Source organism: Protobothrops mucrosquamatus, unplaced genomic scaffold, assembly GCF_001527695.2.
Source record: "Protobothrops mucrosquamatus isolate PMUCROS unplaced genomic scaffold, P.Mucros_1.0 scaffold3539, whole genome shotgun sequence".
NCBI classification, from domain to species: Eukaryota; Metazoa; Chordata; class Lepidosauria; order Squamata; family Viperidae; genus Protobothrops; species Protobothrops mucrosquamatus.
The window spans coordinates 32,414-50,473 of NW_015389507.1; the positions used below are offsets into that span (position 1 = coordinate 32,414).

At 42.8% G+C, this 18,060-nt stretch overlaps 1 protein-coding gene across 1 annotated transcript in view; it reads left to right on the top strand.

The window, feature by feature from the left end:
- Window positions 1-1,474: 1,474 nt before the first annotated feature.
- The window catches only part of LOC107297811 (probable E3 ubiquitin-protein ligase MID2), a gene marked incomplete at its 3' end in the record, with an annotated part of 59,144 nt that continues 42,558 nt past the window's right edge, over window positions 1,475-18,060 (top strand). The window contains exon 1 of the mRNA XM_015827174.1: window positions 1,475-2,167. Within this exon, the coding sequence (XP_015682660.1) occupies window positions 1,502-2,167 (666 nt within the window). The remainder of the gene's footprint in view (window positions 2,168-18,060) is intronic.

Here is an 18,060-nt window from a genome sequence, read left to right on the forward strand (position 1 = left end):
TCCATATCCACTTTAACTTAATTTTGCGAATGTGATTCTCAAAAGAATCCTCCTGCCCTGAAATTGATAACAACCCTACCTTGGCTCATCTTGACAACTTAAGAATCCGATGCTTCCCATCAGCTTTTGTAAGGAATAAATGCAAAATGCTACTTTTCAACAGCAGTGTAACATGTTCCCTTGTGTGATGGAGGAATATAAAATTACATATGTAGTGTAAAGAAATAGTAGAACCTATCATTATACAATGAAAGTAAAAGTCAGCTTAGGCTAGATAAGAGAAATACTGTGTCATGAAATAATAATAATAATAATAATAATAATAATAATAATAATAATAATAATAATAATAATAATAATAATAATAATAATAATAATACAGTTGGAAGGGGCCTTGGTGGTCTTCTAATCCAACCTCTTGCTCAGGGCTGTCCAGACTCTTCTTAAAAACTTCCAGTGTTGGAGCATTCACAGCTTCTGGAGGCAAGTTGTTCCACTGGTTAATTGTTCTGTCAGAAAGTTTCTCCTTAGTTCTGGGTTGCTTCTCTCCTTGATTAGTTTCCATCCATTACGTCTTGTCCTGCCCTCAGTTGCTTTGGACAATGCATGGTTCAATGGTCAATCCACATGGAGATGGCCACAGATGCTTTAGAAGATTAGACAAATTATGGAGGATGAAATTTACAATGGCTATCATGTATCCTATGTCAGGTACTATATACTAGCTGTGGATAAAGACATGTCCAACTTGTGGGTTTTGGACAATTTGAAGCACAGTTATAAACTAGTCAGACTCTTGCTGTGGTCAAACAGATTCTTTTCATGGTAGACGTTGAACTTGGGCAATTACGATCCACCACTGAGTTACAACATTGACTCAGGATACGAGTGAATGAATAAGGGAGTGAATACAGAACATTTAAGCATTAAAGCAGACGTTTTAATGCTTTCTATGGTTTTTAATGCTTTCTACTGTTTTTATTGTTTTAAAATGTTTTTTCAATTTTTTTTCTGGAACATTTTCAAATGTTCTGGACTGAAAGCCACCCAGAAGCATTTCTTGAGCTGGGCGGCTACAGAAACCAATCAATTAAACAAACAAATAAAACATAATCTTTTAGTACTTTCACTGATCGGAGATGATGATTCTTGAGTAGATGGAGAGAAACCAGCTGATTTCAAGTTGAGATGGGCAGTTGTGTTAGAGGACACCGCGGAGATAAACTTGGTGGACCTCCATAAACTCATATCAGACTTGGAATCTTAGGCCTGGTGGTAGAGAAGGCCAGATTTTAAGATACTCTGGAAGTAGTCTTATTTGATTATATCAGGGAAGCTGCAGAACTCCAGATGCTGCTTTGGATTACCCTTCTCTGGAGACCGGGTGGGAAATGCCTGGCTTTAAACATGTCCCTTTCTCTCCGTACTCCCATTTTCTTTTGCAGATGACTGACCTGCCTCCCTCGTTTTTAACACTGAAGCCAGATTGTTTTAACTAAAGATGGAAACACTGGAGTCGGAATTGACTTGTCCAATTTGCTTAGAGTTGTTCGAGGACCCCCTCCTTCTGCCGTGCGCTCACAGCCTCTGCTTTAGCTGTGCCCACCGCATCTTGGTCTCCAGCTGCTCCTCTGGCGAGAACCTTGAGCCCATCGCTGCCTTCCAGTGCCCCACTTGCCGACATGTCATCTCCCTTAACCATCGGGGCCTAGAAGGCCTTAAGCGCAATGTGACCTTGCAGAATATCATCGACCGATTCCAAAAGGCCTCTCTGAGTGGGCCCAGTTCCCCCAGTGAGAACTACCGTGAGAGAACCTATCGCCACAGCCCGACCATGTCGACAGTGGTGGACCGGATAGCTTGCCAGTTCTGCGAGCAGGACCCTCCCCGCGACGCCGTCAAGACCTGCATTACTTGCGAGGTGTCCTACTGTGACCGCTGCCTGCGGGCCACCCACCCCAATAAGAAGCCATTCACCAGCCACCGGTTGGTGGAGCCTGTGCCGGACACTCACTTCCGGGGGCTGATGTGCCTTGAGCACGAGAATGAGAAAGTGAACATGTACTGTGTGGCTGATGACCAGCTCATCTGTGCCTTATGCAAACTGGTGGGGCGGCATCGGGATCACCAAGTGGCGTCCCTGAGTGACCGGTTTGAGAAACTGAAGGTAAGTAGAGGTGGTGGGCAGGCGAAGCAGGGACGGGTGCCATATGAAAAGTCCAGATCGTATTTTTTGGGTAACAAGGTGGAATTTAGATATAATCCAGCCTCGATTTTGAAAGTGGCAGATTGCGTGAACAGGAGAGTGGGCATTATTTGGATTGAAGCATCATAATAAAACTTCTTTCATCCTCTCTGTCTTTTACTTGGGCTTGAATCAACATTCTTATTCAAAAGAGGGACTTTGTTTGGGGGTGGGGTGGGGGAGATTGTTAATAATCCTGAAATTGTGTCCCAGACTAACCAGGATACAGGGTGAATGGTGATTGACAAAATCAGGACTTTAGTTTTGGGATAAATGTAGTGCTTTGGATTCCAAGGGACGAAGATGCTTCAGAACTCACCAGCTCTTGGTGACTCTTTAAAGCAGCTGCATCTTGTTCTTTCTTCCAAAACTGTAGAGCCATTCTTCAAGAAGATACATTTGGTGTAAGTCATTTCCAGAAGATAGTAGTGTATGTCCACCTGTATAGCACCTTTTATATCTTCCTATCTGTCCTGCACAGCTGGAATAGTTTGACAACAGCTGTATCTTGAGCCTGAAGTCTTTCTTAACATTTACTCCAAGAGAGGGGAGCTGCTAAATGGCTGCCAGAGGTGACTCAGCCTTCCAAACTTCTGGAGGGCTGCATGAAACCATTGGGTGACGCAGTGACTGTGGGAAAGAGGCATCATGGTGTTTTGGGGTTTATTTTGTGCCAGATTTTGATGGTAATGGAAGGAAAAGCCTGGTGGGACAGGCTCGCCTGACGTTCCCACCTTTAAAGCCCATCTTCCTCAAATTTGAGATATATCCTGAAATTGCACTACTTTTGTTGCTGAGTTTTAACGATGCAATGTTTGGGGGTTGGTAAGTCATCTGGAACCTCTGGGTGGTTGGTTATGCATCTTATTCTAGCGACCGGTTGCTCTTTTTAACAGATACATTTGCATTCAACAATATTTGCATGTGTTGTATCCTAGACAGTGGTGGGATTCAAATACGTGAACAACTGGTTCTCTGTGTGGATGCCGCTTCCGGAAGTCCATTCTGGGCCCGGGCAACAAAAAAGTTGCTGCCGGTTCTGCCGAAGTGGTGCGAACTGGCTGAATCCCATCACTGATCCTAGAGTTATATGATGGTCAGGATTCGGGAGCCCCGCCTTCTCCCGAGGTCCTGCATTTTGTAAATAAGAGAGCCGATGTAAACGAGGAGACGGGGTGTCTACTTTGTGGGAGGAACTGGAGCCAACCTGTCCTAGGAAGAATCATTCATTAAGGAACAACTTTGTTTTCAATGGGTTGAAGTCTGCTGCACCTTCAGTGGAACAACCTGCTTTTCTCCCCCCCCTTTCCCCCCCTCTCAGCTACTTGAGGGTGTTTGCAAGTCAGATTTCAGCTGCACCAGGTAATAAATGTTTTGAGCAGCCTGCCTTGAGGAGAATAGACAACTGATGCCATTTCGGATCTAGTGGCTGTTGACAAACTGGTTTTTATGCTTTGAGGGAGGTTTGATTTATGGCTGTCAGGGCTGACAGCCACAGCCTTAGTCTGAAATGTGCAGAATTTCTATAGACTCTTTTCCAGCATATTAATTTTTGATGTTGCACCTGCTCCCCTAAGAGCTGTTTATGCTTATGCGCAAGCTATCATCGGCCTTAATTGCCCTTTTTAATTTTAGGTACAGTTTCTTTGACAATAAGAGGAAAGTACATAGGCACATGTTCAGAGGTGCTGGCCTGTGTGGTAAGGAATCTGGAGGGTGGTCCACCAGATCCAGTTTTGCATCTTTGTCTGTAGGAGGCAAAAAAAGAAATAGAATATATAGATCCTTCTTTCCCTTGCTTTGTTCAATTGTCAAGGAAGGATACTTTCTCACTTTTCCAGCCCAATCAGACCTACTATCCCAACCCAGCACCATTAACTTATTAGTGGCAAGATTTATAGAACTTTTCCATTGAGAACTTCATGAGGAATTTGTCAATGATCCAAATTCCATTGAGAATTACACTGGTGATTTGTTACCAGTGGTCCAAATTCCATTGAGAATTCCATTGGGAATTTGTTAACAGTCCAAATTACCTTGAAGATTTCTTCGGGAGTGTATTAATGGGTTCAAATTGCACTGAATGGTCCAAATTCTAAAAAAAATGGTCCAAATTCTAAAAAAAATGGTCCAAATTCTAAAAATAATAATAATATTTGATTCCATGCAGTAAAAATGAAAATTAAAGAGCATTTTTTTTACATTTAAAACATAAGAGCAAAAAATAACCAAGTTTAAGGTTTGTACTTACAGATCTTTAGAAGAAACCCAGTCTGACTTTATGCTGGGATTGCAAATGCCATCAATTTCAGCACAAACTCTGGGGATTTGGCAATTCCAGCACAGTTGAGGAATACCAAATTGAGATAGATGGATTTAGAATTTGGAAGGCAAATTTTGCAGTTGACTAAGTTACAGAAAATGACCTAGAAGGAGACGTGCCACTCTACAAGAGTTTCTAGAAGACCAAAAAGGAGAAATCCTAAAGACAAATAAATAGCTGTGGTTCTTTCATCTTTGCCAAACTGGCTAACACTGTCAAGGGAACCAGATCAAAGCTGAGCTGCTTCAGTCTGATTTTTTTTCCCCCATTTCAGCCAGGGATTTGGAAATTCAAAGCATTTCTATTCAGCGTCCTAACCCTTAAGTAGCAAAATGCACTTCCTGCAACATTCACAATGGGGTTTTAAACTAACAGGAACGTCATCTGCAGCATTAAGAAGCATTATGCACAATGCTGGATTTTCATTTCACACAGCAGACGTGTGCCCATAAAAGAGTGATGTTGATCTTTCTGACTACAGCACATGTGCCTGTTGCATATTTGTGGTACCAACGGGCTATTCTGCTGATATTCTACAGTGTCATTCTAAATATTCTGCTCATGTTTGATTTAATGGAAGATACATGATTAATTGGGAAATTAAAAGTCATGCAGCATATAGGCGAGGGGCGTGATGGCGTTAGCAGTTATAGATGCTGAGCTGGTCAGCTGCAAAGCTGTCAGCCTAGGTTTGAGACCCGAGCGCAGTGTGATGGGATGAGCTCCTGTTCCTGCCTCAGCTCCTGTCCACCAGTTCAAAAGCATGCAATTGCGAGTAGTTAAATAGCTATCACTTTGGTGGGAAGGTAACAACGCTCCGCGCACCTTGGCATATAATACTTGCCACATGACTACGGAAAATGTCTTCAGATAATGCTGGCTTCCTTGGCTAAGAAACAGAGATGAGCACCAGCCCATAGAGTTGGAAATGATTGGACAGGGAAAACATCTAGCTTTAACACACACAAACACACACACATATTTGTATGAGGAATTAGATCTTTAGCCAACCAGCCACCTAGGCAATTTTCTCTGTCTCTGGCAGGATGAATTGAAAAGTATCTCATCTTGTCTAAACAAATCTCACTGCAGATGTAAACTGCTTTCAGTTGTCTTACTTGTCACTCTCCAGATAAATATACTTTTTAGCCTAGCTAGCTCACAAAAATCACTTTCAAACATGCAAAGAACATACGGATGTTTATGAATACAAAGTTCACTTTTTCGGGATGGATAACGTGCAATAGCAGCCCCAGAAATAGAATTCAAGGTGTTTACAATATTTAAAACAGGAAAGGAGAGAGACTTTAAAGAAAATTATGCATGGCAGACGTCCCTTCACCTATTTTTGTAGCCTCAAAGCTCGATAATGCAGAATTGGAAGGAAATCTCCAGATTAAGTCAGTAGAACTCATTATAAGTTGACTTACAACTGTAACTGAGCCCAAAATTTCAGTTGCTAAGTGAGACAGTTGTGAATTGGTCATTCTACCCCATTTTACAACATTTTTCCCCACAGCTTTAAATGAATCAGTGCAGTTGTTCAGTCAGTAACCTGGTTGTTAAGTGATTCTGGCTTCCCCACTTGACTTTGCTTGTCAGAAGGTCGCAAAAGGTGATCACGTGACCCAGGGACACTGTGACCGTCATAAATATGAGTCAGTTGCCAAGCGCCCGAATTTTGACCATGTGACCATTGAGGATGCTGCAAGATTCGTAAGTGTGAAAAACGGTCCTAAGTCTCTTTTTTTCAGTGCCGTTGTAACTTTGAATGAATTCACTAAAGCAGACATGTCAAACTCATGACATCACGTGACGTCACGCGACGTATCGAGACAGTTTTGCCATTGCTGGCAATGAGGTCGGCGCGGCTTCCACGTGACGCGTCCAGCCCGTGGGCCGGCAGTTTGACACCCCTGCACTAAAGGAACTGTTCTAGGGCTGGCTGTATTGGGGGATTTTTGTCATTCTTCCCTATCTTGGTGCTTTTCAAGCGATGGCGAATTCTAAGAATTGTAGTGCAGGAGATCCTGAGGTTTAGGGAAGGACGCAACTAGGTTTGATTTGAATTGTAGCCACCACGTTGAAGAAGGCTAAAATCGAAGGCCCATCACAATCCGTTTACTTTGATTTGAAGTCCTGCTTTGTCCTGCAGAGAAGATTTTTGTCGTTTTGGAGGTTTCCAGTTGAGGATTTTTTTTATAATCTAATCAGCAGTTCTTGCTTTCAGATGGTCCCTGTTTCTCTCTCTTGTTTGAGGTGGATAAACATCCTTTTAGCAAGGCAAGCTGATTTGCTTCCTTTCCTCAGCCTTTGAACACTTCAGCCTAAGGATGAGTTCCTTGTGATTCAGCTAGAAGGGTTTGTCTTTTGCCCTCCCAGGGAATTGCTCTAGGAATGTGATGGATTAATTCATATTTATAACAAGTCTATTTCTGAGGTCTAGATGCATTCGGTCTAGCTACTGTGTCTGTTTCTGTGTATGCAGAAACCCAGCCAGGGTGACTGGAATCAAAGAGAATGATTAAAAATTTCTCAAACATACCTATGCAATTAGAATCACATTAGCACCGTGTTATTTTAGCACAGTGATTCTAGAGCTCTCGGGATTAAAAAAGAGAAAATCTTAACAGCCCTTATGGAAGCTGGCAAGCTGAGCTTTGTATTCTGTGATTTTCACAGGGCAGTGGAGAAATTGGTGCTGAGGGTGGAATTCATTATGAATCTCGGAGCCTATAAAAAAAAGAGAGTCTTTAGAGCTAAAGGTTTTAAATAAACTTGAAAATGTCGAGGTAATATTTCTGGATCTGACATTTTGAGCAAGCAGCATGAGCAAAAGTCAGTCAAAACCCAGAGATTCTGTAACTCGTGCAACCATAGTTGGATGACCAAGTATCATGACCAGTGTTGCAGAAATTCCACAATCTGGGCTTACTGGTTTAAGAATTTGAACTATAGATAATCCCGTGGCTGTGAAATTCCAAGCAGGTACCTGTTTTTGACATCCTTCCCTTGAATGGCAAAGAACAATTAGCATCTTCCACTGAGACTGACTTGAATTCGTTAAGAGACTTGAGAATCTCTTCAATCAATGGGGGCCAATAATTCTGTCGTGGCATCAGGAATTAGAAAAAAAGTCTTGCTTTTATTTTGCATTGTGGTCTCTTGAAGTCTCAGACAGCAAACCACCCAGTGTGTTCTTTACTTATTTATTTTAAAAATGTGCACGGTGTTAATGGTTCTGCGTGGCTTACCGCATATACAGTGTAAAAGCATCCATTAACCACCCAACTAAACGCCCCATTAAAACATAATCGATAGAAAGCAGAGGTTGAAATAGAGGTCTTCAAAGGCTCTGAGAAACAAATGGTATTCAGAACTTTCAGCCGAATTCCAGTAAAGAGAGGGCTTCCTTCCCTGATAGTTTATTCCATCTAGATCTCATCAGAAAGAAAAAGGAACTAGTCACTGGGGTCAACATTGTGCTGGAATCTCCAAAAATATCCTGCTGACAAACTAGCGATGTGAATATGGGGCAGAGGATGTGGGAACAGGTGGTCTGTGAATATCTTAAGCTTAAATTAGGGATTATTTTTTGTACCATCTTAATTGTTGGTTAAGGAATTCTAGATGGTAGGTTCCAGGAGAAAGAGCCTTTCCTGCTGCGGTTCCCTCCCTCTGGAACATTGTCCTCCCCCAGCCCCAGATGAGGTCCATATCCATCCTTTTGGTCTTCCAAAGGGGCCTGGAGACCTGGCTTTGCCAGTTGGCCTGAGACCCCCAATGGGAGCATGTCATTCTGGAAGGGAGTAATGGTTTAATAAGATTCCACCTCCTCTCCTTGTGCTTCTTGGCCCCTTCCTCCTCATCTTCATCAACTTTGAACTGGTTCTAGTGTTACTAATTATTGTTTTAATGTTCTAAAGTTTTATACTGATATGTTATTGATTGTAAGCCACCCAGAGATGCCTCAAGGTGAAGATGGGCAGCATAAAACATTAATAAATACATACATAGATCAGTCTTGAAAATTTCTTTCCATGGATTATTCTTTGACCTTCACTCAGTGGTGTTGGGTGGGGTGTCGGAGGGAGAAAGTCCAAAAATCTTCAAGATGCCAAGCTCAGAGTTGCAGTTGAAAGGTTGCCGTTCACAAGACCAAGAGATGGGCCTTTGATCATGATGCCAGCTCTACCATCTTGCAGATCTTGACCTCTTAACACATGGACACACTTGCCCTAACCTCTGGCATCCTTCTTAACCCTCTTCATTCCAGTTACTTGATTTTTGACCTGATGCAGTTGGGTAATTCTTTGATTTCTTGGCCTTGCTTGTAGTTGACAGTGATCAGTTTCCCCCCCCCCTCTCTGTGGGTCTTATTTCCAGTATTAGAAGCTGGTGCAGAAGAAAAGGATAACCTGTTTTGAAGGACCGGGCTAGACTGGGAAAAGGTTTTCTCGGACCCAATCCTGCGTTTTCTTCTACGGTTTTCAAAACAATCCACCATCTCAGTCTTGGTTTTTCCATGAGTGGAGCTAAGAAGGAAATGATAGTCTTTCAGGTCTGAGATGGTTCATTTCACTCTTTTTAATGGAAGTTAAAAAAAAAAAAAAGGAAGGGTAAGGCTGGAGACTCACAATGTGACAATTGCTGGTTCCTTTCCTACCTCTTCCTGCCCTGGTTCCATTTCTGGTGGTTCCTCAAATGAAGCAACAGGTGAAGAACCGAAGGCAGGTTACTGTTAAGAATTTAGCACTAAAGATCAAATGAAAAATGAAAGTAAATTATTGTAAAAGCCATAGCATGACCTAGATAAAAGTATCGGAGGCAGAGGAAAAGGGTAGGAATCGATGTCAGAGGAAACAGCTGGAGAACTGGAAACTCTTCGCTGCCAATTTTTTTTTTCAGGGGTGCAACATCTGAGACCCAAATTCAATAGGTGAAGCCCTGTTGATGCCCTCTCTCCTCCTTATTTCCCTCTTGCTCAAATATATGGATGACATATATAGATGACAAAACCCCATTAAGACAAATCTCTACCTGGAAAACTTTACAGACTAAAATTTTGTCAAAGGAAGAAATTTTTCCAACTAGAGATTATGTCTTAATGGAGTTTTTGTCATCTATATAACTGCAGCAGGATTATTGCTGTTAGGACTATCCCAATGACAGGCCTTTAATAGGGATGTCAGAATCAGCCTAAAACACAGTTCTGCATCCTTTTGAAAATTTGGGGTTTTAAAAAAATCCACACTACATTTGTCCTTTTTGGTGCATTTCTCCTAATAGATACTGTTTTTTCTAACAGATACTGTTTCTCCTAACAGATAATGTTTTATAAATGATTTCCCATGATTTATGCATCTGGCTACACAATTCTTCCTAAGGGATATGTGTGTGTGCTTTAATGTTCTACAGTGAATCCATCACTGGGAGAATAATTGTCCTGTGGTCTACAGACTAGCTCAGTGTTAAGTTTGAGACAATTTATATGAAAATGCAAAGTATATGAATGTTTCTCCTGCCTCTAATCCCCATGCTTTTGAATCCTATGCCTTTGTTGGCTAGGAATTTTGGGACCTGTAGTTCAATACATCCCGGATGGTAAACAATTGGGGAAGACTAGTATATAATATAAATTTCCCCCCAACTTTGCTACCTGATGCAGCTTTGACTCTTCTTTGTTTTATGGTTAGGCTATCTGGGATTGTTCAGAAGTATATCTGCCCAATGGGAGAGTCAGAAACATTGAATATATAGATGTAGAGAGGGAGAGAATTTGCAGTCCTTTGCCAGGGTTCTGCTTTGGGGGGCATAATTCCTGTTCTTGTTTAAACAATAATTCCAAGAGAAATATTATAGCACGTACCTCCTGCTAACTTTGAGAATTGCTGAGCTCCAGGAGACACTGATTCTTGACACATGTTTGGCTGCATAGGCAGCAAAGACAGAAATAGCAACTATTGTTTATTTCTACACTGTCAGGTGTCAAGAACCAGGGCCACATGTTAAGTTCCAGTTAAGCTGATTTATTGCTCCTGCCTAAACACAAGAATCTAGTCAACTAATGGTCAGCACTAAATTGGCGCTAGATAAGCGTTAACAGAATTCGAGAGAGGTTGAACATTTGTGGGAACATAATGATTCTAGGATGATTCCTCTCTTGACGCCACCCCCAGTCTCTGGTTGCCCTTCTGTTGCTGTTACATTCTAATTCCATGATTGGCAATGGATGTTGGAACTGATGGCCCGTTTCTGTTGGAAAAGCATTGGGTTTTAGATGATGCTGAGAATCAGATGATTTTGTCTCTGCAGGCATGATCACATGCCTGGGTCTTCAGCTGTGGCTATGCTTGGACTGAACTCGACTTGACACAAAAGGAACCCTGAAAAAGAGGCCAAACTAGCCACCATCAAGCAATTTGCATTTTGTTAGAGATTCTCTTCTGCAGGAGCAGTGGCTCAAGGTGACTCCAGGCCATGCAGTTGCATAACAGGTTTTGGGTGACTAAAATCTCCTCACTGCTCAAATATTCCTTTTGTTTTTCGGTTGTGTGACCTCATTTGAGAGTCTAGCTTTCTCTCATTTTAAAACCAGTTGGATGGCTACTCTAGCAGCATGAGGGGATTGAGGCAACTGACCCCCACATCTTTGGATGACCGGGATCATGGGGGAACTACAGTTTATTGAGTTTATTTTCCAAGCTCTTTTTTGGGAAAAGGAATTTTAGCTTAAATCAGGGAGGCTAGCGGTGGGTGAGGCTTGCAAGGATTTGGGGATGCGTATGAAATTTTATTCTTTCTCTCTTGTTTGTTGACCTAGCTTCAACTTCCTAACAAAGATTCAGAGTCAGCCTTAGCTGTGTGGGCGGGTGGGCGGAGGATAAAATGAACAAATCAAATATGACTACTGCAGGATATATGATATAGGGGCAGTTTGTTAATGACAAATGGTGAATGACAGCTACTTTTTTAAAAAAAAATCTCTAGGCTTTCTTTCAGCATTGTTAAACTTCATATATTTATTTCTTGAAGCATCTCATTTATTGAGCGATGAGCATTCCTTTAAAAAACCATCTAAACAATCCTTGCAAGTACGACTGGAGGCTAGAGACCATTTCTGAATTTTTTATACCTATCAGCTTAAAAAAAATAGCTTGCAGGATCAGCCATGATTTTTAACCACATTGACTGGATTAACAAAACATGAGAAGCTAAACCTAAGCAAAGCACATTATGGCTTAGCATATCATGCGCTGTAGACCCAGCCAATGAAAGAGGCTATTGTTCATGTAGTCTGGGATTGTCCTATATGGAAGCATTTTCCCAGGACTTCAATTTTTCCATCCCTACAAGGAGATCCCAGGCTTGAAGTGGGTGCTCTGAATGATAGCCCCTTCCCCTTTTGGGGCACAGGTAAAATTTGTTTGAGATCACAAACGGGTATAAATTGGTTGTGCTATTTAGTAAATATCCTGAGGGGTTTTTCTTCTTAAAAGATAACCATGAAACAAAGACTGACAAATCAGTTCTGTTTATAAATGCTTTAGCTGTACCAGCTGGTTTTTGAAGACAATAAACCTGACACTGGGACTTTAAGCTAATTCGGTAATTTGAAGAATGGCTAAGCCTTAGAAATTCAAAATGACAAAGGAGATTAAAGAAGCATTGAAACCCATGTAGGAGATGCTACATGAAAATGTGATTTGTCTCACAGTGGCTCGCTGGGTTGAGCCTTGCCATCCTAAGAGGGTCATTCTTTTTGCATCTGAATATAATATCCGAACAGGTTAAATGTTAGAGTTCTGTCTGCCTGTTACTGACCAGGAAACTTTGATGACTCCAGCTAACAATGTTGTTGCGGTATTCAGTGGAGAACAAAGATTGGTGAGGCTGAAGGACAGATGCCATGGAAATGTACAGTATATAACAGTGGTGGCGAACCTATGGCACGCGTGCCAGAGGCGGCACTCGGAGCCCTCTCTGTGGGCACCCGCACCATCGCCCCAGCCCCCCCTCCTCCCACGGCCCCCTCCTCACCAGCAGCCCTCCGGAGGAGAGTCGCCCCCCTGGCACAGCACACACAATGCTGTGCAGCCAAGGACATGGTAGCCGGGCAGTGGGGACAAGACTCCGGCCTTGCACTCCATCGCGCGCAGATGATGCTGCAGGGCACGGGTGGAGGGCATGGCTACCATGGCGCTGCTGGGCTGCCTGGGTGATCTGTGGCGGGCCGTGGAGATGGTGGGTGGTCCAGTGGGCACGGTGGAGCGGGGACAGGGGTGGGGGGTGGTTTTGGGGCACTCTGTCTCTAAAAGGTTCGCCATCACTGGTATATAACCAAGGGAGATGCACGCTTATGTAGCCCAAAGAAGGAAAAAAAGGGAAGTACACGACAACACAATTTTGCAAGAAATGTCTGTGTGTACCGTGAAATAATTACTATCATTTAAATTGGAGGGGGGGATCATCTCCCCAGAATACGGGTAGTCCTTGACTTAATCATCATTCATTCAGTGACCTTCAAAGCTACAAGGGCGCTGAAAAAAGTGACTAATGATCGGTCTTTGCACTTACGACCATGGCAGCATCCAGTGATGAGAATTCAGGCCCTTGGTAACTGGTATGTATTTACAGCAGTTGCAGTGTCCTGGGCCCCAATTGTAATTTTTCTACTTCCAGCAAGCACACTCAATAGGGAAAGCCAGATTTGCTGCGTAACTCACTTAACAACTGCTCTGATTAGCAACGGAAGTTCTGGTTGTTAATGGAGGACGACCTGTACCGAAAAATATGATTATTTTCTCCTACATCTGTTTTGTATTCTTGGCTGGGCATGATATTCTTGAGTCTTTTCTAACAAGTTGCAAAACCGCCAAGACACTTCCCGTTGTGCTTCAGAGTCCAGTTTTTCCTTCCCTGGAGTGTCAACAGGGAATATCATGACTTGCATTGTTCTGATCCTTGTAAATATTCTGGGGCTCTGCCTGGCAGAACCAGGGGGAGGAGTGAAAAGAGGCATCAGCCTAGATCGTTATGTAGCCACAAAGGAACTAAACCCAACCCACCTTGGTTGCCATTGAATCTTATCTGATAATAATAATAAAGTTGGAAGGGACATTGGAGGTCTTCTAGTCCAACCCCCTGCTCAGGCAGGAAACCCTATACCATTTCAGACAAATGGCTGTCCAGTCTCTTCTTAAAAACTTCCAGTGTTGGAGCATTTACAGCTTCTGGAGGCAGGTTGTTCCACTGATTGATTGTTCTAACTGTCAGGAAGTTTCTCCTTAGTTCTAGGTTGCTTCTCTCCTTGATTAGTTTCCATCCGTTGCTTCTTGTCCTGCCTTGGAAAATAGCTTGACTCCTTCTTCTTTGTGGCAGCCCTTGAGATACTGGAACACTGCTGTCATGTCCCCCCTCGTCCTTCTCTTCATTAAACTAGACATTCCCAATTCCAGCAACCGTTCCTTATATGTTTTGGCCTCCAGTCCCCTAATCATCTTTGTTGCTCTTCTCTGCACTCTTTCCAGAGTCCCAACATCTTTTTACATCGTGGTGACCAAAACTGGATGCCGTATTCCAAGTGTGGCCTTACCAAGGCATTGTAAAGCGGTACTAACAGTTCACCTGATCTTGATTCTATCCCTCTGTTAATGCAGCCTAGCATTGGGTTGGCTTTTAAAAGTACTTTCTAAAAGTAACCAGGAGCTGACCGTTAATTGAGAAGATTCCTATGCATAGGTTTTAGCCCAAAATCAGTTAAATCGAACCTTCAAATTGTGGATCTGGGTTTTTTGGGCCTGACACATCCTGGCATCTAATTTTTTGCCCAAGGCCTTCATTGCTACTCTACCCCGTGATGATTTCCAGCAAATTTCTTGATTGCTTGTTCTTTTACTATTGACTTAAAATGAATAGCATTCTCAGCTTGGAGCAAAGAACCTTCGGTGAGTGATAAGGGCCATATTTTATCTTCTTTTTTATTTTACAACAGAGGGCATCCTGGGCTTGTACAGGCTAAATGGAAGAAGGTGTCCGAGTTGCCTTCTTCCCGTCCCTTTTGATAAAACATTTAAGATTCCTGCCATAACCAGAGTTAGTTTAATATTCAAGATGCCCCTTTCTTGCCATGATGAATATTCAACTCATGAATTAGCATACTGCAGTGAATTTTGCATGGAGCGCTACATGTTTTTTGAACCCATCTCGATAGTCGAGAATCTTTCCCCTGATATCGGTAGCCTCGGACTTGTATTCACTCAAAAGAGGACCAGCCCCTCATTATGAAGCAATCCCATCTCTCTGTCACTTGTTAAGGGAGCCCGTTTTTTTGTGCGTTCGGGCTTTGAACAGCTCTTCCTTTCGCCATTCAGACTGGCGGATGTCGTTGTGGGACTTGTCTTCCTAACGAGAGTGTGTCTTTCAAAAGTGTAATTTGAATGTCACTTTCAACGGAAACGTTGACGTGGTTTTGAGAGATTTCCCGTGCAGAGTGCAAGGAGGAGGAAATCTCAGCTTTTCACTCGCCGGCAGACAGGCCCCCGTCCTCCATCTCAGCTTGGGGTTGTTGAAGCCCACCCACCATTCTTCTGAACTATCCAAGACAAAATCACCATCCGTTTGGTTCATGTAGATCAGGGGTCTTCAAACTTGGCCCTTTTATGACTTGTGGACTTCAATTCCCAGAATTCCTCAGCCAGGCACGCGTGAAAAGGGGCCCTGTCTCTCTGGATCCTGCACAAATCTTGCACAAATAATGTTGCGGAGAAGCCCCCTTTGTCACTCCAAGGTTGATCAATTCCACAACTTTTAAGAGCAATGTTTATTCTGTAAACCTTCCTCTCTGCTCTCCAGTCCTCCTAACCGAACAAACTAACTAGTGTTGCTTAATTGTCAGGATGCCCTGGGGTGCTGTGAATGGGTGCATTTTTGAAAGTCTCTCCCCCCTCCCTCCCTTGATTAATGTTACTTTTGTGAAGTGCCCTCCAAGTGCTTTTAAGGACCTTGGCTTGCTCTTCTCACTGCTTCTTGATCACTTGCAAATTAAGAAGGGGTTGGGAGGGGAAAGAAAGGAAGGGAAGGACGAGAGAATGTCTTTATCACAAAAATGTTCCAGGAAAGCCGTGTTCTAATTTTCCAGCAGTTTAGAAAACCAGGGTAGGCTTTTATGGTTGTCTTCTCGGCAACCGACATGCTCTTGACAAGTTGGTGTGTTTTATTTAAAGCATTTTACTCCTCGTTTTCTCCAAGCTGAACACAATGAATAATGGAACTAAAGAGTTTCTCACTCCATGGAACTCAGACAGAGTTACCTGCCTTTTTCTCCTTTCTCCTTTCGCTGACCTGCAGGATCACCTTGGGCATCCTGGTAACCGGTGGGGTGCTGTCACAAGGCAGCTGTGAAGCCAGCTGTTTGGACTTTTACATAGCAGCAACGTGGCCATGGACTAACAAGGATGAGAGCTCAGTCCAGCACATCTGGAGGGCTTCAATGCAGGAATGCTGCCTACTTTCCCTTGCTGAGATTTTATTTGAATGCAGGAGGGCTATGGATGCTCCTCCCAGCCCATTAAACTCGACTCTTCTCTGTGCACTTGGACAGTCCTGCATTGCAATGGAGAAGGCATCAGACTGTTACTAGCTCTGGTCTGCTGCCCCCTCTAAACCATGGAACAAACGATCGTCCCACTTGTCAGTTTTGAAAAGTTGCCCATGTAAGCTTGGCTTGCTGTTTTATTTGATTGCTATTCAGTCAAAGGAGGTGTGTGTTTTTTCCCTTTCCCTTTTTGCCATGTACAAACCTAAATCATGCAAGTTGTTGCTTCTGAATGAGCTCTTGCAGATCTAGAATGGTAGCTGGGAAGCTGCACCGTTTTGGGGGGGCGGGACTGATGCAAAGTAGGCAGGGCCATGTTCCTGTGGGTGGGGCCAGATTGATCCGGCTTCCTGGTTACGTTCTGAGATCAGTCGGGGGCCGTCTCCTTCTATACTACCATTTTTGTGTGCTTCTAGGTTGCCAGGTCTGCTTCCAAAAAATAGCGGACAAGCGGGGGGGGGGGGTGTTAAGTAGTAAAAAAAGTAGACTGTACAGCTTTAGATTACGTACCATTTCATCATAAAGCTTTTGAGTAAAAAAAATGTCCACTATTTTGTGAAAAAAAATAGTGAACATAATGTGAAAAAAGTGGACTGTCCGCTCAAATAGTGGACACCTGGCAACCCTATGTGCTTCCCATCCCAAGAGGATGGGGATTAGAGGGGGTATTAATTGTGTTGTCTACACCAGAGGTCCCTAACCTTTTGGGCACCAGGGACCGGTTCCGTGGAGAAAGGTTTTTTCCGTGGACTGGAGAGTGCGTGGTTTTGTGTGCTGCCTGCAGCCCACGGATGGGGCTTTGCTTGTTTGTGCGGACCGGTTGCTGGCATGCTGCGGCCCAATACCGGTCCACAGACCAGGGGTTGGGGACCCCTGGTCTACACCATCCTTTCGTCTTGATGGTCTTTGCAACTGGGAATCTCCTGCTATTATAATAGATTGTTTTTATCTTGGTCACTACAAAACAGCTTGAAAAATAATTTCAATTCTTAGATAGATTGCCATTTTTAATAATGGAGCATCGTTTATGGTTAGGCCCTCATTCTTTCTGGGGTACTTTTGTAAAGTTATACTGTAGATCTTTCAGCTAATTTCTTTATTTTCTGGATTTTTTTTCTCTCTCCAATGCCCGTGCCCGTGATCAGCACAAAATAAACAGAACTCAATATGGACTTTGAGCCACTTGTGCACGGGTGTTTCCTGTCTCTCTGAACGAGGGAGGCAAAACCGGAAGTCTAAAAGCCAAGGAACGTTTTCGTTTTTCCTTTTATAAGAAATGTTTCATATCATAAAAATATAAAAAAACAAACAAACAAGAACGAAGTTGGAAATTAAGAGAGAGAGAAACCAGAAAGACACTGAGAAAAAACAACATCCATACCATTGTGCCTTCCATCCTTCTTTCTGTTCAATAACTATCATCTCAAACTTTCCTCCTGTGTTTTCCTTTCATTTCTAATTCCCAAAATTAAAAGTCAACAGGGAGGAAAAAGTGGCAATTGAAAGAAAAAAAGGTCCAGCGACTTCATGCAATAAGAAGAGTCTTCCTCTGAAAAACAAAATTCTGTCACAAAATCATGTCCAGTACATTTTTGACTCTCCTAACAAAGAGTCAGAACTCTCAATTTTTTTTTAATTAACGAGGGAGAGTTCTGTGGGTAATTACGAAAGCCCTGTTTGAATTAAAGCAAGACAGAAAATTGTTTGGTAACGGCTTGATGCCTTCAAATATTGGCTTTTAATCCCTGACTCCTTGGGTACTGCTTGTTTTCCTGAATTTATCTATTAGGCTGGGTTGGGAGAAAAAAAATTAAAGAAAGCTATTAGATGCCAACATTTGGATATTTGGGAGGTACCGGACAACCCATGCCCAGTTGGAACATTGTTTCAGACATA